The sequence below is a fragment of the Schistocerca piceifrons genome, chromosome 2, assembly GCF_021461385.2.
Source record: "Schistocerca piceifrons isolate TAMUIC-IGC-003096 chromosome 2, iqSchPice1.1, whole genome shotgun sequence".
Lineage (NCBI taxonomy): Eukaryota > Metazoa > Arthropoda > Insecta > Orthoptera > Acrididae > Schistocerca > Schistocerca piceifrons.
The window spans coordinates 992,843,215-992,869,063 of NC_060139.1; the positions used below are offsets into that span (position 1 = coordinate 992,843,215).

Sequence of the window (25,849 nt, forward strand, 5' to 3'; positions counted from 1 at the left end):
TAACCACATACCGAAGACTTTTGTAGATTTTCTCCACAACCAGCGTATGTGTAACTATATTACTCACGGTAACTGTTGTTTCAGGATGCAAAATGGATAGCAACGAATAAGTCGCTTAAATGTCGGAGACTGGAAGAAATATATTTACTGCTCAAAAGTTCCGACTTTGTTGCCAACGATCTCAGCTATCAACTTGAGGTATGGAAGAGTAGACTGGACTTGTTGGATTACGCAGAGTGTAATTAAACTCCCTGTACAGGCTTTGAGGACAGGTTCCTTACACCAAAACAAGAAAATAACGTCTAGTAAACATGGGCTGTAAAATGCATACCGTAAGAGCTATAAACATTTGTTCAGTGGGAGAGATGTTTTTCACAGTATATAAGATGAACAAGTCACATAACATCTTCACTACAAAGATAATACTGTCTCGGAACGTTGCCTGTCTCAAGGGCTGGCTTATTACACCACTACTAAGTACTTGACATGTTTGTCCCCGACCTCCACTAGAACTTCAAAGAGTACTGGGCGTTCTCCTTTACACATAAACATGCTTTCATCAGACAAATGCCTCACCACATTCAGAAAATGGAATTGGTCACAGGTGATCGCTTGAAGTCCTAGATGGAAAGGCAAACCCAGAAGGCTGTCGCTCCCTCCAGCGGTATTATTGGCGTCCCAACACGACACACGCCAACACGAAGGCCGCAACCAAATGAAAATAGCCCGGTGTCTTTCCTCGGCTCAGCGTCCGCAACCCGCTGCATTGGCTGACAATCTGGTACAGACCTCCTTCCGCAGAGCAGGGCTCCCCCTGTCTCCCGCGCCCTCATTAGCCTCCCTGCTAAGAACGTTGATATTTTTAAAAATATCGGGAATCCTATATATCGATATTTAAAAAATGCTATCGGACGTCGATAGCCGAAAAAATAAACTACATATTAACGAAAAAATCTATATATCAGCCTATAAAAATATCGGATTCACATTGTAAATATATTGCCGGTTTTAGATATGTATATTTAAGTACTGATTAATTATTAGATGTTCTGTGCATCAACAAGCTGGCTGCCTGGTTATCCCCCTCATAGCAAGAATTGAAAAGAAAACGATGCCGATGCACGTTCGCGCTTGGCGATAACCACTTTGCTAACAATGGTATCTGCATGTAAGTGGAACAATGAAAGATGTTCGATGGGTCCGTCGTTCGGATTAGCCACATATCGGATTTTTCTGGAACACTTCAAGCCGACTTCCCTGGTTCCTCTTTTTTTTCTGCAAACGCCAGCGACCTAGCAGCTGTAGTGTCAAAATTGCATACTGAAGCTGAACGTTGCAGTTTCTGTCGGTAGCGCCAAGCGCCGATAACGTAAGCATATCCCCGCACGCGTCTCCACCTACCGCAAAAACCAATCTTGCCATTTAGACTAGGGCCCTCTTTTTTTCAGCAACTGTTTTTTAAGAATACAGATGAGATGAAATATCATACTAGTTGCGTTAAAAGTTGTTTTTGACGCAACTGGTGTGCTGTTTCTTCACATCCGGAATCTTGTTATTCCGTAGACACCACCACCCTCCGGTGCAACTGGATTTCCTCTCTGTGACACCTATACTTCCTTCACACAGTCAGTGAAAGACTGGACATGATGGGAGCTCAAAAAGTAAGTGAAAGTCAAATTATGTTCAACTTCAGTTTCAGAAGAATGATTTCATATATTTACCGACAGTTGCGAAAAGCCGACTGCTGTGACCGAGCGTTCTAGGCGCTTCAGTCTGGAACCGCGGTGCTGCTACGGTCGCAGGTTCGAATTCTGCCTCGGGCATGGCTGTGTGTGTGATGCCCTTAGGTTACTTAGGTTTAAGTAGTTCTAAGTCTAGGGGACGGATGACCTCAACATGTGCTTAGAGCCATTTTTGAATTGCCAAAAAAATACACACATCAAAAAAAGTTTTGCATCACCCCGGTTCCCAGAACTCCTGAAGAGAGACGTTCACTGTGGATATTGTATCACAGACACAGTCCCTTTGACTGTTCAGAGATGTCACTAAACCCGCCCAAAGATGTAAACAACCATGCATGAGGAGCGCCTATTAGACGGAGGGAGTCAGACAGCCGATCACCACCAGGAAGGAGGTACACGGCTCGTGTTGTTTGAAGTTCAACCATGACTAGACGGTCAGTACCACGGTTCGATCGCGTCCGCATTGTTACTTTGTGCCAGGAAAGTCTCTCAACAAGGGAAGTGTCCAGGCGTCTCGGAGAGAACCAAAGCGATGTTGTTCGGACGTGGAGGAGATACAGAGAGACAGGAACTGTCGATGACATGCCTCGCTCAGGCCGCCCAAGGGCTACTACTTCAGTAGATGACCGCTACCTAAGGATTATGGCTCGGAGGAACCCTAACAGCAACGCCACCATATTGAATAATGCTTTTCGTGCAGCCTCAGGAAGTCGTGTTACGACTCAAGCTGTGCGCAATTGGCTGCATGATGCGCAACTTCACTCCAGACGTCCATGGCGAGGTCCATTTTTGCGACCACGACACCATGCGGGGCGGTACAGATGGGCCCGACACATGCCGAAGGATCGCTCAGGATTGGGATCACGTTCTCTTCATCGATGAGTGTCGCATATGGCTTCAACCAGACAATCGTTGGAGACGTTTTGGAGGCAACCCGGTCAGGCTGGACACACTGTCCAGCGAGTGCAGCAAGGTGGAGGTTTCCTGCTGTTTTGGGATGGCATTACGTGGTGCCGACAAATCGCTAGTGGTCATGGAGGGCGCCGTAACGGCTGTACGATACATAAATGCCATCCTCCAACCGATAGTGCGACCATACCGGCAGCATATTGGCGAGGCATTCGCCTTCATGGACGACAATTCGCGCCCCCATCGTGCACATCTTGTGAATGACTTCTTTCAGGATAACGACATCGCTCTGCTAGAGTGGCCAACATGTTCTCGAGACATGAACCCTATCGAACAAGTCAGAGATAGATTGAAAACGGCTGTTTATGGACAACGTGATCCACCAGCCACCCCGAGGGATCTACGCTGAATCGCCATTGAGAAGTGAGACAATCTGGACCAACAATGCCTTGATGAAATTGTGGATAGTATGCCACGACGAATACAGGCATGCATCAATGCAAGAGCACGTGCTTCTGGGTATTAGAGGTACCAGTGTGTACAGCAATCTGGACCATCACCTTTGAAGGTCTCGCTGTAGGGTGGTACAACATACAATGTGTGGTTTTCATGAGCAATAAAAAGGCGGAAATGATTTTTATGTCGATCTGTATTCCAATTTTCTGTTCAGGTTCCGGTACTCTCTGAACCGAGGTGATCAAAAGTTATTTTGATGTGTGTATCTATTATAAAATAAAAATATTGGCACTCTGTATTGCCGTTTCGATATCGATACATCGGTAAAAGAATACAGCCAATATACTGCATTTGTCGATATTTTTTGGAAAATGTATCGATTTGCCGTTATTTTATCAACACCCGTACTTGCCACCACTCGTAACTCTTGTACCCTCTCTCGAACTTCTCCCTTTTTGAGGCCAGTGAAACCCTCCAAAGATCAGAAACCAGTCCACGAGCGATATATCGAATCGAGCGTCACGGCTCTGTGAAGAATCTGAACGAATTCAACAACAGTTTCCCATGTCTTCGGTCTGACAAGAATCTTGCTTCATCACAACAGTGCACTCCCACACACAACTCTTAGAACCAGCAGAGACATTACCATATTTTACAGGACAAGATTGCCTCATCCGTTGAACATAGCATACCTGGCGCCCTCGGACTTCTGTCTCTTTCGGCCATTTAAGGGTTACGTATGTGATACACACTTTGAAGATTATGATAATTCATGCAGTAAACAACAGTGCCACGAGCACAAGAGAAGAGCTTTTACCAACAGGGAAGACATGCTCTACGGAAGGCTGAGGTAAGGCCGTAGAACATGGTAGACACTGTGCAGAAAAACAGTGTACACAAAAGAAATTTTGATTGGTACTGTCACCTAATTGTAACTCTTAGGAACAAATATGATGTAAGGGAAAAAAATGGGGCTTTATTGACTGAACGACTCTTGTTCAAATAAGTTGTCACGTACTTTCTCATGTTGACAATATACCAAGTTTTCAAATATATTTGAAAGCGGTTGCATGTGCTCTGATCTGGTAAAATGATAGTGTGTGAAGTGTAACGTGTTCTGAAATTACAGGATGGACAAAGCAGCGGTGGCAGTGGTTATTACGTAGTGTTAAAGCAGTGGAAAGACATTCATCCAGGAACGGAATACAGATGCTTCATTATCCAAAACCAGTTGATAGGTAAGTTATCTACATTAGAATGGTGTATATATATGTCATATATATTTATCGCAAGTTACAAGTGAGATATCGATTGTGTATAGTCCTGATATTCGGATAAAACATATTTTCACTTATATGCGTAATCGGACCAGAAAACATATGATTTTTCAAATCATCTGTATTTTTACATAAATGTCTTCTCTGCACTTGAAATATAAAAAAAGTAAAGTGTTTCACTGTTTCAGCAATTTCACAGCGAGACTGTACTTCATACTATGAGCACATACAAAAATTGAAGTTCGAAATACTGGACGATTTAGTCCAGTTTTACAGAAGAAATATACATAAGAAGGCACCACTGGAAACTTGTAAGTGTTTCAGCCATATATTTATGTCCTTGTATACAGTCTATACATTGTTAAAAATAACACTAAATTATTCTAACATTTAGGGGCTACTTTTTGACTTATGTTTCGTTATTAACTATATGACTAACCATATTGGGCTGTTCGATTTCGGCATCATTCATCTGTGAGATCAAGTAAGGAAGGTCTCCAGGTGCTGATATTTATCAAGGGATCTTGCAGCATGAAGCTCCTCAGATAGTACCTTTTTTTTTTAATTTTCGTTCTTCATGACTCTCTTTTGATGAGCATATGCTGCAGATCTGGGAAACAGTATAAGCAGTATACAGGGTGTCCCAGCTATCTTGTCCATCCAAAATATCTCTGGAATTTGAGGATTCACAGCTATGGTAGCGAGCACAGCAACTTCAGCACGTTCATCTGTGCGTGTTGTAGGGCGATGTCGAGGTCTTGGATTTAAGCTTCCCGTTTCACGTAGACGAGATGTGAGACGACCAAACATCCGCCGCGAAGGCGATGGCTTGTCAGGGAATCGTCTTCTGTACAGTCGTTCTGCCTGAACAGCATTTCGTCCACCTACAACAGGGTACAGTACAGGTATGTAGAGTAGGGTAGAAAACAAACATATTAACTTAATAATCATAATGTTCGCTAACAGTACTATCAACAAACAAGCAATCTCAGAACGTATTTCCCGTCAACGTACATTCTCCATAGATCAGCAGCATTTCTACCATATCTTCATGTGTGTACATTATGCTGTACAGTATAAGTTCCACAACACAACGTTTATTCACAATGTGTACTACCTCCGTGCCGTCACTAGATTACTCTGATGCACGACTACACTGGCAAGCGGTGTACTGCACGCCAAAGCAACAACAAATGGGATGCTCGGAGGGTGGTGGAGTACAGGAGTTTGCATGGGTCGCAAATCATAAACAAGGCGAAGTGGTAACTGTGGCAGTAGTGGGAACTACGTTGGACACTTGACTAGGTAGAGCCAGGCCCTGCGCGACAGGTACAATGGGTCATATAACGCATTAGATAAACCTTATTTTGGGTGTGCAGGATAAATAAGACAACCTGACGGGTGTACACCGATCGGTACTGGTTCATATTGTGTACGTAGATACGTAAAACGTGCAAGAGGGAAACCATTATGTGCTTATGAGAGTTGATGGCAGCAGACCGTATTATTCGTTTCGGACCTCTTGATGAGTATGGAGGTGTGATTACACATGTCAATCACATCGCGATTACGGGCAGCATGGGGTTCACGCCTGAGCCTCAGGACGTGCGCTAGCAGCGCATGTCGGGTGTTTCAAGCGTCAAATTCGCGTCTCAATACCTCGGGATGTAATGGGAATATTGCGATGCAATCAACGCCATTGTGTATGTGCTTTGTCATGCTATGGATTGCTGAAGAAAAAATATAGGAGGTCCATTTAAAAAAACATAAGTTTGTGTTAAAAAACACATATGCTTTCGTTTTAGAATGTTTCCAAATATGTACATTCATGGGCCCCAGCCCTACATTGATACCGGTGAAAGTCGTTTTCCAATAGCTGTTATTGTTCCAGAGATATTTTGGGTGGACAAGATAGCTGGGCCACACTGTATATTAAAACAGAAAGTGATAAAGACTCAAGAGATCCCAAGAGGTACGCATTTTGAACAATGTAGTTAAAGCCCATGAGAGGCTTATGTGTGACCGATTGTGAGCTCACAGAGAGCTTCACCGGCTGTCAGTTTGAATTTAGAATGATGAAATCTGTCGATGACGTCAGTAACGGGGCTATACGTGTGGAGGTCGGCACTTGTGGGAAGTATACTGTAGTTATAATAGTGGACATACGAGGCTCCTTGGATAACCTTTGGTGGCCTACGGTTTTCTCCCAACTAAGCGATGCCGTGGTTAGGTTGCGGTCCTGATATTATGCATAAGCAAACGCTAAGTGCGAAAGGATATCATCACTTTTTACAGCATTGTGTACTGAGGACAGTGAAGGAACAGTTCGGAGATGGTGCATGTTTATATCTGTACTACAGTGCATCCTATCACAACTATGAGGCGATAGTCTGTGGACAGTAATATTCCTGAAATGTACTGGCCTGCCCAGAGTCCCGATCCGAACCGAAAGGAACAGCTGTGGAATGAGTTAGAACGTCGATTTCGCTCCAGACCAACATCACTACCTTCTCTGCTTTCGGCTGTTGGGTAAGAGTGGGCTGTGGCCGTGCGGTTCTAGGCGCTTCAGTCCGGAACCACGTGACCGCTACGGTCGGAGGTTCGAATCCTGCCTCGGGCATGGATGTGTGTGATGTCCTTAGGTTAGTTAGGTTTAAGTAGTTCTAAGTTCTAGGAGACTGATGACCTCAGATGTTAAGTCCCATAGTGCTCAGAGCCATTTTTGAAGAGTGAGCTGCCACTTCTCTACAAACATCGAGACACCTTATTGAGTGTACTGAGCAGAGCTCAAGCAGTCATAAAGGGTGGGCACCTTCTTTCAGTGCTGCTAGAACCCCCATTTTCCCCCACCCCACTTGTACTAAACCTCCAGAAATAACTCAGTTTAGCCAATGAGTCCGTAGAGGATGGTATAGGAGGTGTACAGTATGAATGGCCGTGCTTTTTCAGTCTAGTTTTGCGGTAATTAAGACGATCAGTCCTCGGCTACCTTAGTGAGTCGTCGTGTAGGGTTCCTTCTACCTGACTCTCTCGAAGTTTATGTCCAGTATCAACGCCGTCGAGTTCTCTGTAAAGTGCAATTCTACTTCCTGTGATTCTAAGTGACGAAGCGGGAAGCTGTATTATTCGGAATAACGTTCAAAAGGGATACCATTATGATGTATTTATTTGCTAAACTTCGTAAAATGATAATATCGACACAGTTAATAATGATTAACTGAAAACTAACAATTTCCTCAGAGCATGGGCTTACGATGTAACTACGATCCCTGTCCGGCACACGTTTTCATTCGTCGCCGTTGATTCAGCGCAAAGTCTCGATTCAGTTTATATTATTAATTCCTTCCCTTTCCTTTCCCTTCTCCCCCCTCCACCTCCGATTTATTATATGCATTGGAGTGTGGTTTGGTCGGTGCGCAGACACGCTGGACGTGGTGCGAGAGGGCCGCGGCAGGGTGACTCTGCTGGACGTGGGCCCGCTGACGGAGCGGTCGGCCAAGACGCCGCTGTTCACGTGGCCGGAGCTGCAGGAACTGCTGGCCGCGCGCTCGCCCCCGCAGCCGGCGTCTGCGGGCGGCGCCGAGGCGGCGGAGACGCCCGCCTTCGACCCCGAGTTCCGCTTCCTGGGCGAGGACCCTGGGCTGCAGCCCAACCAGTGCCAGCACTTCGGCGTCCCTTTCGAGGTGTCTGACCTGTGCAGCATGCAGGAGTCCATGTCCATCATCGAGCACATTACCGAGGTAGGTTACTTACATCTGAATGGCAGGAAATCAGAAAATGGCAATCATACAAACTAATCTGTAGTGTGTGTAATCTGGAGTGTGCTCTCTGTCAAACAGAAAACGAAAAAATGGCTCTGAGCGCTATGGGACTTAACCTCTGAGGTAATCAGTCCCCTAGAACTTAGAACTACTTAAACCTAACTAACCTAAGGACATCACACACATCCGTGCCTGAGGCAGGATTCGAACGTGCGACCGTAGCGGTCGCGCGGTTCCACAGTAAAACTAATGTTACCATTTTCTCTCCGTTGCACCTTTGCTCTCGTATCATTTCGTGTCCCCATCACTTTCATCTGTCTCTCCTTCTTGCACTTCATCTATCGCCCATTTTTGCTGCAAGTACCCTCGGTTTAAATCCATCTGACTGTAATCAGGCGGTTTATGTAGGTAAGATGTACAACCAGTCGTTTTTTGAATGTCAGACGAATTATTGTGCCAATAACTACACTACTGTATACAAAAAGTGAAACACTCACAAGGGAAACTCGCCATCGCATCCCTCTTAGGTTTAGTCGTAAAATGGCCTAGTGAATGCTAAAATAGTTACTTTTGTGGATTATATTATATTACCTATTCATTTAACGTGACTGTAAAGAAATAAAAATATATACAGAAAAACTGAACACACATCAAGAATGATGACACAAAGAACGTCTGCTGAACTGTGAAAAAAGAAGCAAAATAGAAACAGTGAACGGTCCTTGCTCAAGATGTACAACATCGAGTGGACTGCAAGAACTACTGTGTCGTTGTTGTGTGGTCACGGTGTTGGCTTGCAAAGCGGGAGATCCGTGTTCAAATCTTCCTCGTGCCTCATTTTTTTCATACAATTATGAACTTTCCGTCCGTTCATTCACGTGTCTGTCCTTCTGTAGCCTTGGCAATTGTCATACTATGCACTGATTGCAGAATATGAGTCATGGGGTAAGAATATATTACCGTCGCAAGTAAATGTGATGAATAGTGAGAGCACCTCTGACAGAGCCGGCCGGAGTGGCCGAGCGGTTCTAGGCCCTTCAGTCTGGAACCACGCGTCCGCAACGGTCGCAGGTTCGAATCCTGCCTCGGGCATGGATGTGTGTGATGTCCTTAGGTTAGTTAGGTTTAAGTAGTTCTAAGTTCTAGGGGACTGATGACCTCAGACGTTAAGTCCCATAGTGCTCAGAGCCATTTTTGAACCTCTCACAGAAATGAAAACAACAAATGACAGGTGTGAAATACAAAAAGGAATTCAAGAGTCAAAACTTCCAAAACGGACCGCAAGTGTCGTAACATGTAATACTTGAGTAGAACAAATAAGAGGTAATTATGTATGTACGTACGTACGTCTGTCTGGAGGTCCCTTGCTTACACGTCGCTGTTGCAAACGGACATTACACCATGGCACAGACACCAAATTGAATACAGCGAACAGACACACCAGTGACAGGCGGACGGTTCATAATTTTGTAAAAAAAAAAAAAAAAAAAAATGGACCATTCACTGTTTCCATTTTACACCTTTTTTCACAGTTCAGTACACGTACTCCATGGTTTCATGCTTGATCTGTGTTCAGTTTTTGACGCTCTATCTACTAGGCTGTTTTACCACTAAATATGAGGGGGGTGGGACGGGGAGTTTCCCTTGTCAGAAGCAATGGTCAGCAACAAGCGACGATAAGAGGAGAAGTAGAACAGTGGAACCATAATAAGCGCCTTATATGGCAGAGATGTGGCGTGCACGTAGGCCTGTGCTCCGCCCTCTCTTGTGTGACCGGACAGGTCAGTGTGACGTAACGCGCAGTCGATGCGGAGCTATCATACGAAGTGGAAACGTATAACAAAGTGCCACTATGCCTCGCCGAGATCACAGGGTGGAATATCGGCATGTGAGTGCGTTCGGAGGGGGCAAAAGTGATCGGTTACCGAGGGGCGGGCCTGTCGTTCCATGACATTGCGGCTCGTACAGGGTACCCTGCTTCAACATCGAGGCGTATGTGGAACCAGAGGACAGAAGGTGCCGTACACGGCGCCAATAGGGTGCTGGACGACACAATGTGACCACAGCGCGAGGTGGTCCGTTTGGTCGTGACGGACAGAACAGTTTCGTCCACAGACTTGGCGCGATGTTGGGACACTGCAACGGGTGTGGACGTGTCTGCGTCGACGGTTCGATGTTGTCTTCTGCAGGGTGGACGGGTAGCATGCATGTCAATGCGTCGCCTTCCGTTGACTAGAACCCACTAACTGCAATTGGCACGTGAACGCCGACACTGGCGCGCTGAATGGCAAAATACACTCCTGGAAATGGAAAAAAGAACACATTGACACCGGTGTGTCAGACCCACCATACTTGCTCCGGACACTGCGAGAGGGCTGTACAAGCAATGATCACACGCACGGCACAGCGGACACACCAGGAACCGCGGTGTTGGCCGTCGAATGGCGCTAGCTGCGCAGCATTTGTGCACCGCCGCCGTCAGTGTCAGCCAGTTTGCCGTGGCATACGGAGCTCCATCGCAGTCTTTAACACTGGTAGCATGCCGCGACAGCGTGGACGTGAACCGTATGTGCAGTTGACGGACTTTGAGCGAGGGCGCATAGTGGGCATGCGGGAGGCCGGGTGGACGTACCGCCGAATTGCTCAACACGTGGGGCGTGAGGTCTCCACAGTACATCGCTGTTGTCGCCAGTGGTCGGCGGAAGGTGCACGTGCCCGTCGACCTGGGACCGGACCGCAGCGACGCACGGGTGCACGCCAAGACCGTAGGATCCTACGCAGTGCCGTAGGGGACCGCACCGCCACTTCCCAGCAAATTAGGGACACTGTTGCTCCTGGGGTATCGGCGAGGACCATTCGCAACCGTCTCCATGAAGCTGGGCTACGGTCCCGCACACCGTTAGGCCGTCATCCGCTCACGCCACGACATGTGCAGCCCGCCTCCAGTGGTGTCGCGACAGGCGTGAATGGAGGGACGAATGGAGACGTGTCGTCTTTAGCGATGAGAGTCGCTTCTGCCTTGGTGCCAATGATGGTCGTATGCGTGTTTGGCGCCGTGCAGGTGAGCGCCACAATCAGGACTGCATACGACCGAGGCACACAGGGCCAACACCCGGCATCATGGTGTGGGGAGCGATCTCCTGCACTGGCCGTACACCACTGGTGATCGTCGAGGGGACACTGAATAGGGCACGGTACATCCAAACCGTCATCGAACCCATCGTTCTACCATTCCTAGACCGGCAAGGGAACTTGCTGTTCCAACAGGACAATGCACGTCCGCATGTATCCCGTGCCACCCAACGTGCTCTAGAAGGTGTAAGTCAATTACCCTGGCCAGCAAGATCTCCGGATCTGTCCCCCATTGAGCATGTTTGGGACTGGATGAAGTGTCGTCTCACGCGGTCTTCACGTCCAGCACGAACGCTGGTCCAACTGAGGCGCCAGGTGGAAATGGCATGGCAAGCCGTTCCACAGGACTACATCCAGCATCTCTACGATCGTCTCCATGGGAGAATAGCAGCCTGCATTGCTGCGAAAGGTGGATATACACTGTACTAGTGCCGACATTGTGCATGCTCTGTTGCCTGTGTCTATGTGCCTGTGGTTCTGTCAATGTGATCATGTGATGTATCTGACCCCAGGAATGTGTCAATAAAGTTTTCCCTTCCTGGGACAATGAATTCACGGTGTTCTTATTTCAATTTCCAGGAGTGTATGTTTCCGGATGAGTCCGGCTCCAACTTGCCCTACAGTGATGGCCGCAAAAGTCATTCGACGCCGCTGTGGTGAACGCGATTGGGCAGACTGTCGAGCGGCGTAGCGGACAAATGCCGGGTGTGATGGTTTGGGGCGTTATTGCATATAACACGGCATTTCGCCTCCTACGTCTTGAGGGCAATCTGAGCAGCTACCGCTACATCACGGACATTTTACAGTCCGAGGCACTGCCCGTCCTGTAGGCCGTACCACTTACCATATTTCAACAGGACAATGCATGGCCGCCTGTGACGAGGTTTGTGCAACCTTTTTCGAACAAAGTTAGGTACCATTGCTTCCCTCGCCGGTTCTTTCGCCTGACATGTCGCCCATCGAACATGGCTGGGATATAGTCGGTCGGCAGCTTGTTCGTTCAGGTTCTCCAGCAGCTACAGTTGGTGCCTTGTGGATGCGCGTACTGACCACATGGCAGAGTATTCCCCAGCATAATTTTCAAGCATTCTTTGATTCCAAGCCACGACGTCTGGCGGCTCTGACAGCAGCACATTGTGACGCCACTCCGTACTGAATATCCGCAGCCACAGTCAGGGCCATCTTTAACCTATTGGAGGCCCTGGGCACATTAGGGTCCCTATGACCTTGATAGAGCACTATTTTGTTAGAATAGACAAGGAAAGTAGATAAGCGAGGGTCTGTATATATTTTTATTTCTTTTTAGTTACATTAAGTGAATAGGTAATATAATATAACCCATAAAAGTAACTCTTTCAGCATTCTCAGGTTAGTGCCTGAAATCTATGTTGATTGAAGAGGTACCCTTCTAGATTTGAGAGGGGCAAAATGGTTAATCACTTGTTCAAAATCTGTATTTTTGAGCATACATTTTTATTCTTATTTTTGAGCATACTTTTTTATTCTTTTTCAGTTTGGAGAAGGAGCGTTCCGCACTGCAGTTGATTGCCATCATGCTGAAAAAGATTCTCAATGCGTTTTCTACATTTCGAAATGTGTCTTCAGTTTTGTTTTCTTTCAAAAGGTGATATTTTCCCCATATACTGTTAGTCGCTCCGTTTTTACCGTGAACAATTTTCAAGTATCCTGTTAAATGCAGACATTCCGTTTCTAACTCTTACTAGTTAACGTCTTCATAACAAATTTCAGAAAATTCTTTGCAACTTTGTCTCAGCTCTTCGGGATTCAGAGTTTAACAGCGAAAAAATAAACCAAAGCGTTGACTACTGTTCTCATACGAACTTAATCGCTGTTTTAGATGAACGCTCAAGGTATCAGTTATGGGAAGAAAGGTTTCTACTTTGAATTTCTCTTTTCCATTCAGTTTGACAGACGGTGCAGAGCCATCAAAAAAACTCTGGCGTGAGTCTCTACATTTTGTTCTTTGAGGTAGGGCCTTGTAGTCAGATTCCGGGTTGCTTTCTTTGGCGGACGATCCGAAGTAAAATTTATCCTTGAGGTTAATGATAAAATCATTAAGTGAGGCGAACAAATTAGTTGTAACGTGCAGTGTTATTGTTTCTTTCTGAAGATAATTGCTTGTTTTGTATATTCTTTCCAATATAGAGCTCCAAATTTCCGTTAAATAATAAATTCCAGCTTTCCATTTGTTTGGACAGACTAAGGGCTTCGTCTCTTGTTCGTCTTGCCTGTCCTATATCTTGTGCGATGGGCATCAAAGTTTCTATGATTTGTTTTTGACCTTAATGCAAGGCGTTTACTGCATCAGTTCGGGCTGTCCCTCTGATTTGTGAAATATTTATTATAAGTTTTTTTAACCTAAATGTTCTGTTAATATATTTCATCGGTGGGTAGAACGCGACAAAAAGTTGTACGCTTTCTGAACCATTTGAAAAACTTTGTTGGCTCTGATACACACCCAGCAGCTTGGAGACCTACCAAGATTAGTGAATGTCCCGCACATTGTACAAAGGTGGCAAATTCACATTTCTCCTTGATTCGTGCTTGTAGACCAGTATATTTCCTCGCCATATTTGAAGCATTGCCGTAGCTTTGTCCTCTGCAGTCTTTTGTGGGAATATCATAATTATCCAAAAAATTCAAGATGGTTTCCGCTAAATACTCAGATTTATGGGCTTTAATAGGTATAAATGTAAGGAACCTTTCAACAGGAACACGGTCGAATTAAAAAAGTTAGGTGGTCAACATGAGACAGATGGGGCGTACTGTCAACGCTAATAGAAAAATATTTTGCTAATCTAACTTCATTTGTAATTTTCAGGAGCTTTTTTCCCATTACGTCAATAAACTCATTACAGATATTCGCTGATAAATAAGAAGTGTTACCTTTTCCAGGATTCCCGAATTTTTGTAAGTGATCTGCAAGAAAAGGATTGAATTCACCCAATAATTCCATACATCCCAAATAATTTCCATTGTTGTGAGATCCTCGAATTTCATTGTCACCGCGAAATGGAAGCCCTCTCGATGTTAGAAGTTGTACGAAGGCCACACTACGTTTAATTACATATCTCCAGTAATCCACTTCTTTTTTATGTTGAGATAATTAGTCTATATCTAATCTACAAACCGCTTTGCTTCGTGCCAGATAAGTCATCATGGATTGCCTATGTGCTGGGCTATTTTCATGTGTTAAAATTATGTGATTTATGTACTTCCAATGACTACATCCACTCGGAGAGTATAGTTTTACATCAGAAGGGTTAAATAAACAGTATGAAAAACAAAATACAAAGTTTTTGGAAGGCGAGTACAACCACCATTTTCTTTCGACACTTTCATTTTTCTAGTCGCTAACGCAAAACAAAACAGGCAAACGACGATTTAATCAAAAAATACCTCGGAGCAGAGTCAGTAACAACTACAAACAAAAGAAACGCCACTTCACCGCAGACAAATTCAGAATTTCCGATCGTCGAGTCGGTTTATTTAAGTTGGTAGGTCACGTTTAATTTTACGTCGCTGTTCGCTCCGTGCCGAACTGTGCACTGCGCAAAGCTAATAAGCAAGTAGCTATTGTAGTCAGTCATTATCGTTCGATTTTTTCGAAATTAATTTGTTTTACGATGATACGAGTAAATATCGGTTATCGTTTGCTGATCTGGTAGGAACTTGGGAGCCCCTGTCGATCACGGGGCCCTGGGCACGTGCCCAGTGGGAAAGAGGTGCCTGGCTACATGCATTTAAAGGTCTGTAATTCTCATAATTTTTGTAGTGTCATTTCGCTAAGCAATGGAATAAATCTCATTGTGATCACAACTCTCGCTCTTGGTGTTCCACTTTTTCCAAACAGTATTGTAGTTCGATCAATCAGCTGCAGGCTCATCGCCAGACGGAGGTATTACAGGTACGTTATTTTCTGGAGCATTTGCCGCTAGACGCCGGGTACGCCTGGGTCATGGTGACAACATGGCATCTTGATATCCATGACAAATTCCATTTCGATAATGTACATTTTATCCATCATCCATCTCTCTCTCTCTCTCTCTCTCTCTCTCTCTCTCTCTCTCTCTCTCTCACACACACACACACACACACACACACACACACACACTTTAATTTTTGTTTACTTTGGTACTAAGATGCAATAAAATCACCACGAATCTAGCGTGTAGCTGCACGGAGTCCAAAAATTATATTCCTGTAATACCTCCAGTTAGCGACGAGCATGCTGTGGCTCGAAAACTACTTCCCTCTCTTTAGTCTATCCCTTCGCAAGCGTTTAGTTGCATCACGTGGTAACCCCCTTGACGACCTACCTCCACGAAGCTCTGACCTGGGCATGTTGACCTGCTGGCTGCAAGCCCACCCCGGTCAGGTGTTTAATCTGGTCTATCCACTGCAATGGTGCCTCCTCTAGGTCTTCTGCCGTCGACTGTTCCATGTATAATAGTTCTTTCCATTGCATCTTGCCTTCTGGCAATGTGACCAAAATATACTGACGGGAAAATAATTAATGTAGAGTAATGAAATTTCGGGGATACATTTGTCTAGGTAGGCAACGTCCTTGCCGCAGTGGATACACCGGTTCCCGTCAAATCACCGAAGTTAAGCGCTGTCGGGCTTGGCCGGCACTTGGATGGGTGACCATCTGGGCCGCCATGCGCTGTTGCCATTTTTCGGGGTGCACTCAGCCTCGTGATGCCAATTGAGGAGCTACTCGACCGAATAGTAGCGGCTCTGGTCAAAGAAAACCATCATAACGACTGGGAGAGCGGTGTGCTGACCACACGCCCCTCCCATCCGCATCCTCAGTGAGGATGACACGGCGGTCGGATGGTCCCGGTGGGCCACTTGTGGCCTGAAGACGGAGTGCATTTATCTTGGTAACACATTCAAGTGATTAACATTGCAGGATCACAGGTTAATGTAAGTGCGAAATAAACCATTGCAAATGTGAAATGCTAGTACGTTAATAACCAGTGTAACAACCAGAATGTTGAATGCCAACGTACAAACGTACATGCAGTGTGTTGTACAGATGTCAGTTTGTGGGCTGGAGTTCCATGCCTGTAGTTGGTCAGACAATACAGAGACAATTAACGCTATTTGGGATGACGCTGAAGTTTTCGTCCAATGATGTCACATATATACTCAATTGAAGACAGATCTGATGATCGAACGGGCAAAGGCAACATGTCGACACTGTAGAGCATGTTGGGTTACAACACGGGTATGTGGGCGAGCGTTTTCCTGTTGGCAAATAGCCCCTGGAACGCTGTTCATGAATGGCAGCACAACAGGTCGAATCAACAGACTGAAGTGCAGATTTGCAATCGGGCTGCGTGGGATAACCACGATAGTGCTCCTGCTGTCATATAAAATCGAACCCCAGACCATAACTCCAGGTACCCCAGTGTGTCTGCTATGCAGACAGGCTGGTTCCATGCACTCAGCTGGCCTCCTCCTCGAGAACAGACTGCCGTCCCTGGCACCGGGGACCTCCACCCTGCCCTCCAGTGAGCTCTCGCTTGACATCACTGCAGTTTGGGGTCAGTGAAAAGCACGCTACACGTCGTCTGGCTCGGAGTCGTCCTTGAAGTAACAGATGTAGTATCACCGTGTGCCAACTGCTGCTCAGATTACTGTTGCAGTTGCAGTTACGATGCCCCAGAGTGATACGCCGAACACGATGGTCTTCCCTCTCGGCAGTGCCACTCAGCCATCTGGAGCCCGGTCTTCCCTCTCGGCAGTGCCACTCAGCCATCTGGCTCAAATGGCTCGGAGCACTATGCGACTTAACTGCTGAGGTCATCAGTCGCCTAGAACTTAGAACTAATTAAACCTAACTAACCTAAGGACATCACACACATCCATGCCCGAGGTAGGATTCGAACCTGCGACCGGAGCGGTCACGCGGTTCCAGACTGAAGCGCCTTTAACCGCACGGCCACACCGGCCGGCAGCCATCTGGAGCCCGGTCTTCTTGCGACTGTATGTTCCAGTGACCACCGCTGTCAGCCATCATGAACAGAGACTACAGCCCTGCCACGTCGTTCTGCAGTATCGCGGAAGGAACATCCATATTCTCGTAGCCCTATTACACAACCTCGTTCAAACTCAGTGTTGACAATGGCGTCTTTGTCTCCCTGAAGGCGTTCTTGATTAACATCAGCTGGCCACGTCCAGTCTCAAAGGTAACTAATGCTCACGACCATTACAGCGTGTATATAACGCAAACCTGATTTGCATCCTCGTAGTGCCGCTACCAGCGTTAGTCTTATGCGACTGCCGCGAAATTTGAATAGACATCATCTGACAGGCATAGAAACGCGCCTGCAAGTTTCGCTTACGTCGCACACCTTCTTGGTGTTGTGATTTTTTTTCCGTCAGTGCATTTCAACTGATTTTGATTGACAGGAATCGACACTTCTTCTCATGCCGAGCTGCTTGACGATCGATTCATTAGTACTGTGCGTTGTCCATGGTATTCGAAGTAAACTACTATAACACTACAGTTTCAGAGCTTCGATCTTGCGACGATCCACCGTCTTCGTCGTCCAAGTTTCTGCTGCATAGGGCACGATAGGGAAGATTAGAGTTCGGACGAGGGTGTTCTTTGCCTTGGAAGTGATGGAGCTGTCCTTCCAGGTACGAGCAAGATTTGCTGTAGAATTTCTCTTAATCGAATATACACTCCTGGAAATGGAAAAAAGAACACATTGACACCGGTGTGTCAGACCCACTATACTTGCTCCGGACACTGCGAGAGGGCTGTACAAGCAATGATGACACGCACGGCACAGCGGACACACCAGGAACCGCGGTGTTGGCCGTCGAATGGCGCTAGCTGCGCAGCATTTGTGCACCGCCGCCGTCAGTGTCAGCCAGTTTGCCGTGGCATACGGAGCTCCATCGCAGTCTTTAACACTGGTAGCATGCCGCGACAGCGTGGACGTGAACCGTATGTGCAGTTGACGGACTTTGAGCGAGGGCGTATAGTGGGCATGCGGGAGGCCGGGTGGACGTACCGCCGAATTGCTCAACACGTGGGGCGTGAGGTCTCCACAGTACATTGATGTTGTCGCCAGTGGTCGGCGGAAGGTGCACGTGCCCGTCGACCTGGGACCGGACCGCAGCGACGCACGGATGCACGCCAAGACCGTAGGATCCTACGCAGTGCCGTAGGGGACCGCACCGCCACTTCCCAGCAAATTAGGGACACTGTTGCTCCTGGGGTATCGGCGAGGACCATTCGCAACCGTCTCCATGAAGCTGGGCTACGGTCCCGCACACCGTTAGGCCGTCTTCCGCTCACGCCCCAACATCGTGCAGCCCGCCTCCAGTGGTGTCGCGACAGGCGTGAATGGAGGGACGAATGGAGACGTGTCGTCTTCAGCGATGAGAGTCGCTTCTGCCTTGGTGCCAATGATGGTAGTATGCGTGTTTGGCGCCGTGCAGGTGAGCACCACAATCAGGACTGCATACGACCGATGCACACAGGGCCAACACGCGGCATCATGGTGTGGGGAGCGATCTCCTACACTGGCCGTACACCATTGGTGATCGTCGAGGGACACTGAATAGTGCACGGTACATCCAAACCGTCATCGAACCCATCGTTCTACCATTCCTAGACCGGCAAGGGAACTTGCTGTTCCAACAGGACAATGCACGTCCGCATGTATCCCGTGCCACCCAACGTGCTCTAGAAGGTGTAAGTCAACTACCCTGGCCAGCAAGATCTCCGGATCTGTCCCCCATTGAGCATGTTTGGGACTGGATGAAGCGTCGTCTCACGCGGTCTGCACGTCCAGCACGAACGCTGGTCCAACTGAGGCGCCAGGTGGAAATGGCATGGCAAGCCGTTCCACAGGACTACATCCAGCATCTCTACGATCGTCTCCATGGGAGAATAGCAGCCTGCATTGCTGCGAAAGGTGGATATACACTGTACTAGTGCCGACATTGTGCATGCTCTGTTGCCTGTGTCAATGTGCCTGTGGTTCTGTCAGTGTGATCATGTGATGTATCTGACCCCAGGAATGTGTCAATAAAGTTTCCCCTTCCTGGGACAATGAATTCACGGTGTTCTTATTTCAATTTCCAGGAGTGTATCTCCTGTATCAGTGACAACAGATCCTAAATACTCTACGTGACTGACAACCTCGTAGCCAGCAGTTCTTGTGATGCCAGGTCAGTTGTCATTAGAAAGATCTGCAGTAATCACTTTGGTATTTCTGTTCTTACTTTCAAGGACCATATTCTGTGGTTCGTTTGGACGTTTCTTTTTATTATTTATTTATTGCCAAATTATAGACCTGTTACCTGATGTTTTAAAATAGGTCGTACGTCTTACAATTTTCGTTTTTCATTCTTTTTGCAGTTTCTTTTCTTTTGTTTTATCTACAACATTTACAAAGAATAACACTTTTCAAAATAACAGTAATTTAAGGTTGAAATATAAATAAAATTTTGTTGTATTTTTCAAGAAGAATATAAAAAGATGATACGGTATAGGACAGATTTGTTAGTGCCATTAACGATTGTGACTGACGCCGAATACCTCGGGAAGATTTCTTCGAGCTGTTGACTGCATGTCACACACACACACACACACACACACACACACACACACAACTGATTATTGGTATTGCTAATCCTATGTATTGCTAATCCTATGTATTAACTTTAGGTGCTCATCCGTGTACAGCATTTGGTGATTTCTTGGCTAGATCGCCAGCACCTTACGCGTATTTACTGTCACATCTCGTCGTCCTCCTCCTGTTCCTCCTCATTATCAATGTTTCCGCTGTCACTGTGAATTTCGGTGTCCACCCTCCGGAGATTGTTGTTACGCTGCGTACAGGCATGTGTGTTACGTAATGTCCGCAGGTACTCTTCATGTGTTGTTTTGAAATACTCTTTGTCAATAAGCTTAATTGTGCCCATTGTTCTTCATCTGTTTCTGTGTAGTCTAAGTTAAGTATATGTCTATTGTTCGCGCACTGTCCGCAGAAAAAGACTGTGTGTTCTGGTGAATCTTCTTCCATGGATGTGCATTTAGGTGTCTGCCTCAGAAAACGCGGTTCAAGTGCGTGGGTAAGGTCTGTGTCTGGTTAAGAAATCTACCACACCGCGACTGAGATCGATATGTTTCGTTCTCAACTGCTCCCTTATATCAGGGAGGAAGTGGTGCAGTTTACGTCCCTTATCACTTAAATCCCACTCACCTTGCCATGTATCCTAACGCCAGCTTTTAAGGTGACATATCGTCTGTATCGGCACACCAGTTATTGTGTGTACCTTACCTAGTCTCCCCACCTTTAGCCAGTACCTTGCAGCTCTGTATTTGATCGTGATATCTATGAGGCATATTCCGAGCACCCACACAGTGCATCCACTGAGGTGGTGCCGATACCCAAGTACAACACTTCTCTGCCATCGTCCGACTGATGCTTTGTTGGTGACCAGGTTTAGTCTGTGTGCCCACGTGCTAGCTGCGAAGCTGAGTACTGATTCGAAGAGCGCACAGTGGTATGTCCGTATGACTGGTAGTGGTAGTCTGTACTGTTTTGAATGTAGCCTCACCAATTTGTGTAGTATTTTTTTCTGCTTTGTCTGTTGTTAACCTTTTGTGTTCGTGGAAATTCAATTTCTCATTTATGTGTACCCCAAGATAGCGCGTAACGTGTGCTCGTTTGATGTTTGTGTCCCCAGTTTTAACTGAAGGATTCCTTTGGAGTGATCCTTTCAGTAACGTGTATGTTGTTTTGTTTTCGGCTATCCTGAGTTTATTGTTGTGACACCATTGTGTAATTGTTTGTAGTAGTCCATTGGCTTTCTCTTCTAACTGGGCTCTGTTGTTTGCAGTGACTACAACTAATAGGTCATCTGCGTAAGCGATAATTCCGTCTGACCTGTCATCCCCATCTAGAAGTTGTAGCAGAGGCTCGATTATTATGTCTCAGAAGATGGGGCCGCAGATCGACCCTTGAGGACAGCCTTTGGTAATTATTTTGACTATCTTCCGGTTGTGCATCTGATATTCGGCTACTCGGTCTTTACAGAAGTCTAGGAAACTGTTGTACAGTGATTGCGGTACCTCCAGATGTCTTAACCTCTGAAACATTGCGGGCCACCAGAGATTATCGAATGCCCCGGCGTTGTCAATCATTATTGCCATGGCGTATTTCTGTGTTGTAGTATTATCTATAAGTAGAGCCTGGTTGATGGCATCATCTATTGATCTGCCAGTTCCGAAGCCGAATTGGTGTTCGCTCATACGCCTGAGAGCTCTGGATATTTGTAAGCGCTTACACAGTAGCTTCTCCTGAATCTTTGCTGTTCACCATGTTTCTCACTCTTTTTTGTGGCTGTCTACTGTTCTTTTGTCACTCGATACACTGTTTTTCACAACGTACGGACAGTGTGTGGAAGGCGATAAGACAAAGATGTGATTATATGGCAGTGATAAAAGTGGTAGTGCGACCTCCAGACCAGATGTGAGGAAACGCAGATCAGCAAATCGTAAGTAATTACTTTTTTTACAAAAAAAATCGCGAAGTGAACTGTTTAATAATCTAAAACTAACAAAACTGTATCGTTATAGATCCCACTGGTGATGCCTTAGAACAGGAGAAGGCAAAACGCGTGTGGGATAAATAAAGTAAGCCGGCCGCGGTGGTCTCGCGGCTCTAGGCGCGCAGTCCGGAGCCGTGCGACTGCTACGGTCGCAGGTTCGAATCCTGCCTCGGGCATGGATGTGTGTGATGTCCTTAGGTTAGTTAGGTTTAAGTAGTTCTAAGTTCTAGGGGACTAATGACCACAGCAGTTGAGTCCCATAGTGCTCAGAGCCATTTGAACCATAAATAAAGTAACTAGCAGCAGGAAAAGGCAGCTTTATTTTCAAAACAAGTATTTATATGCTTACTGCGGAGGATGGCCACACAAACAAACTTGTCATTTCCTACCTGTCTGTGAGTAATCAAAATGTGTTCGTCTGTGATCTTACATGATCTGTACATATTTTGTCCAAGTCGAATGATTGTGACCTGCGCAAGCAGACCTGGAGCATGCGGTTGAGCAGCGGCTCTGCTGACATAGTAATGTTTTCTGTCCTTAGGATGATTCTCTCTGTCTGCTCAGTTACTGGAAAACAGAGAGAATCTCCCTTTGAATGGCACAGTCTAAGTATCATCCGCTACGCTGTCTGCAGTATCTCTTTTTTCTCTAGCCTACTTAAAAGTAAGTTAAATTCTAAATTATCATAATTAGGCGTAGCTGGCTTCCTGTTGGTGGTGGTTTCTGTTGCGGTTTCTGTGGTGGTACTAGATGGATTGTGGTTTGGTGTTGGCCGCTGATTGGGAGACATTTTAAGACCTCTTTGGATGTCATATGGTTACTCTTCATTTTGTCACACGCTTTTTCAATGCTTTCTTGCCTTCACACGTTTCTCAATTATGTCGGTGATGTTGCTGGTGTGGTGTCGGCGATGGTGGTGATGTGTGTGGGACTGACTGTATGTGTTATGGTGTCTTTGTTGATGTTAGTAGTGGTGGTTGTTCTAGACGCACGTTGACATCGTTGCAAATGTGACATGTGTCTCCCTCAGATTTGTCCTCATCTAATTTGTCTACTTTTATAAGTCTGGGTCCGGTAGTTCTGAGTTTTGTATTGATTTGTGGCCTGATTGTTTCGGTGTCTATTGATTCAGGCTCTATGTATTTCTCTATTCCTTGTTCCTTTTGTCTGGGTGAAGAGTGCCTCACGAGACAAATTTTACTTGCTTAATGTACTGCTCACATTTACGTGTGTCATAGGGTTTTCCATGTGATGATGATTCCGGTTTGTGTTCGTCTTGTGTGTATGATGTGATGTACTTCGGTTGGGAGAATTGTGAATGAGTATGTCGGTTTTGTTTGTACATCTTTTTGTGTGCAATATATGTAGACTCATCTTCCAACTCATTTATCCTCTACGTTAATGTTATTTATCCAGCGGTGTAATTGTCTTTTGATTTGCTTTGCCGCCTCGTAGTGGATGGAGCCACCGATTGTCATGTCATCTATATATTCTATCGCGTTAATAGAGCTATCCTGTAACGTTGTTGAGAGTGTGAGGGGCGCGATGAGTTTATTATCGTAGTAATTCCCCGCCAGAAGATTCATTTGTCTTCTCCAGAAAATTGCTCTTTGGTAGCTTCCCTGTAATGTTGACAGTGATTTGTATTTATGTGTTTTGGGTGATTGGCTTTGGATGTTCGCGTTTCTTGTGTGTGTGCTGATTTTAGCTGCCATTGTCTATACTGTCCAGGAGCCGTCCATGCAATTCTTTATAGGTCTGACATTCACCTCCTATTGTTTTATTGCGGAAACGGCCTCTGTATCTGCAGTTGACGCAGACGCAAGCCTCGAATGTGCACTCAGTGCGCTTGTGTCGTTTGTTGCCACACTTGGCACAGGTAACGTCGGACTTTCAGCAGGTTTTAGTCCTATTTCCTAGGTCACAACACTTAAAACGTTAGTTTACTACTGTATAGTCTTCCACAGAGAGTGATTCGAAGTCTGTGTAGACAATCTGTCTTCGTGTAAGGAATCTGTACAGGTGTGAGCTGGCCTCCAGTACCTGATGACTGTAACTCCTTCCCTTAGGACGTGTTTAAAATCTTCTTTTGACTTCTCCCTGTAAGTCTCCTTTCGTGGTGTCACCGCTTAGATTCTGCTCGTAAAGGCTTTCTAGAAACTCCTCCTCGGTAAGCCTATTGGGCACGTGATATACTGCCACTAGTGGCTTGCGTTTTCGCGGTCCTTCACAAATAAGAGTGCCGAGGTCTTTAGTCTTTTCTATTATTTTTCGATAATCCTCCTGTGTCGCCGTTTCTACTATAACTGTCGTTCGGACAGCCATCGCATGATGCTTTCCAGTTGATGCTCGTCTGTTGCAGTTATCAGAATGTCATCTCCCTACTTAATTTTCCTGCCCTTACAACGATGTCGTCATACCAGGTCTGAAAGAACCTGCCCCATAACGTGGTCACCGTATTTAACAGTACTGGAGAGAGAATGCAACCTTGTAACACGCCGGCATTAGTAGAAAAGATGTCTGACAAGGTACAATGAATCGTATCAGCGAACGGTTGCATATCGTACCTAGGCAGCCGATAATTTAAATCACAGTTGCCGTTTGTCATCCAGATTCGAAATAATGAACTGATAGTAATCTTTAGTTTTTTCTTCTATTTTTCATCAACTAATAAACTATTCTCTTGCAACTATAACTTCTACTGTTCATTACTCTTTATGTTACATGTATTACGAAGTTTTGTGTCCCATATTGAGTTTAAGTACATTTATGACATTCAAAATATTTACATTATCGTCATAACAGCACACGTGTTGACTTTTTTAGATGTAGGAAGAGGTGTGGGGATGGGCGGAAGGAAGTGCTGTTTCTGAACTGCCACAAAACATTTTTGAACTGTTTCCATAGAACGTTTTACAACAAAGTTCTTCAGTGCGGGCTGGACCTTAGGAATAGAAATTACGTCTTTGTCTGCGGATTCGTTAACCATTCAAGACGCATAATGTCACCAGCGAACAGCGTCGCTTTACCTTCCAGTCTTTACTTTGCGTCTATAGCCTACTACAGCTTGCTCCAAATCGCACCATAATGTATTGAGTCATGACGTTTAAATAATTTCGTACAGCACTAAGTTAAAGCTATATTTTTTTCACAGTATTAAAGTACATGACACTCCGTTTTTCTTTACAGGCTGTCAGGCAACAGAACGGCCGCACTGAAGAAAGCTGAGCGATGATTTGCAAGCGAGGAGGATCTGTCGATATTATAAACTGTGAGGAGAGAAAACCGAGTGAACGTTTTATTATATGGTCAATTAATTCTGTGGTATTACATGTGGCTAATGTTTTTAAGCTTATGAGATTCACTGTCAGATAAAAATATAATAATTATCTGGAAGAATTTTTCATTTAAATGCCTGTATGTTAAATAGTCTTGAAATGAATTATATAGAGATTATTTCGGTTACAGCTTTCACATCTTCTTTACATCCTATTACCTACTCCTGTCTAAGAAAAAATAAATAACGTTTTCACTACAGTACGAGCAAATTCAGACAGTCGATTACAATGAAAGATCTGGAAATTCCTCATTAACACAGCAACTGCTCTTTCTTAATAAGCGACTCTCCACAGGTTGAACATGCAGTGTGCTCTTGTGCTTGTAATGACCGAAGTGTGTGCAATATGACAAATAAACAAGAAGGTGAATGTCAGAAAAGAAGTTCCATCATTGTTTAGTAGTATAGTCACAGATTTGGTGTATATCTTAGCACGCAGGAACAGTAAAAATAGGTAATTTTGCCTGAGTTTCAAGACAGTAGCCTTCGAAAAGACAATGCAATATATACTGTTTTCATTGTGATCCAGATTCATTATTTTACTTACTGACTGCTAGTTATACGACATAAAAAGTCAATAGTATTGTAACTGAAGAAGTAGTGCATCTTGCAGATGCCTGCATGCAGAAA

At 45.5% G+C, this 25,849-nt stretch overlaps 1 protein-coding gene and 1 pseudogene across 1 annotated transcript in view; both read left to right on the forward strand.

Moving 5' to 3' along the window:
• The window catches only part of LOC124776603 (cell division cycle protein 123 homolog), a 114,111-nt gene extending 88,764 nt beyond the window's left edge, over positions 1–25,347 (forward strand). The window contains exons 4-8 of the mRNA XM_047251673.1: positions 85–198; positions 4,237–4,345; positions 4,573–4,695; positions 7,805–8,124; positions 25,072–25,347. Coding sequence (XP_047107629.1) covers positions 85–198; positions 4,237–4,345; positions 4,573–4,695; positions 7,805–8,124; positions 25,072–25,110 — 705 coding nt within the window. The 3' untranslated portion in view covers positions 25,111–25,347. The remainder of the gene's footprint in view (positions 1–84; positions 199–4,236; positions 4,346–4,572; positions 4,696–7,804; positions 8,125–25,071) is intronic.
• On the forward strand, positions 15,856–15,973 carry LOC124778191 (annotated as a pseudogene).
• Positions 25,348–25,849: the final 502 nt, after the last annotated feature.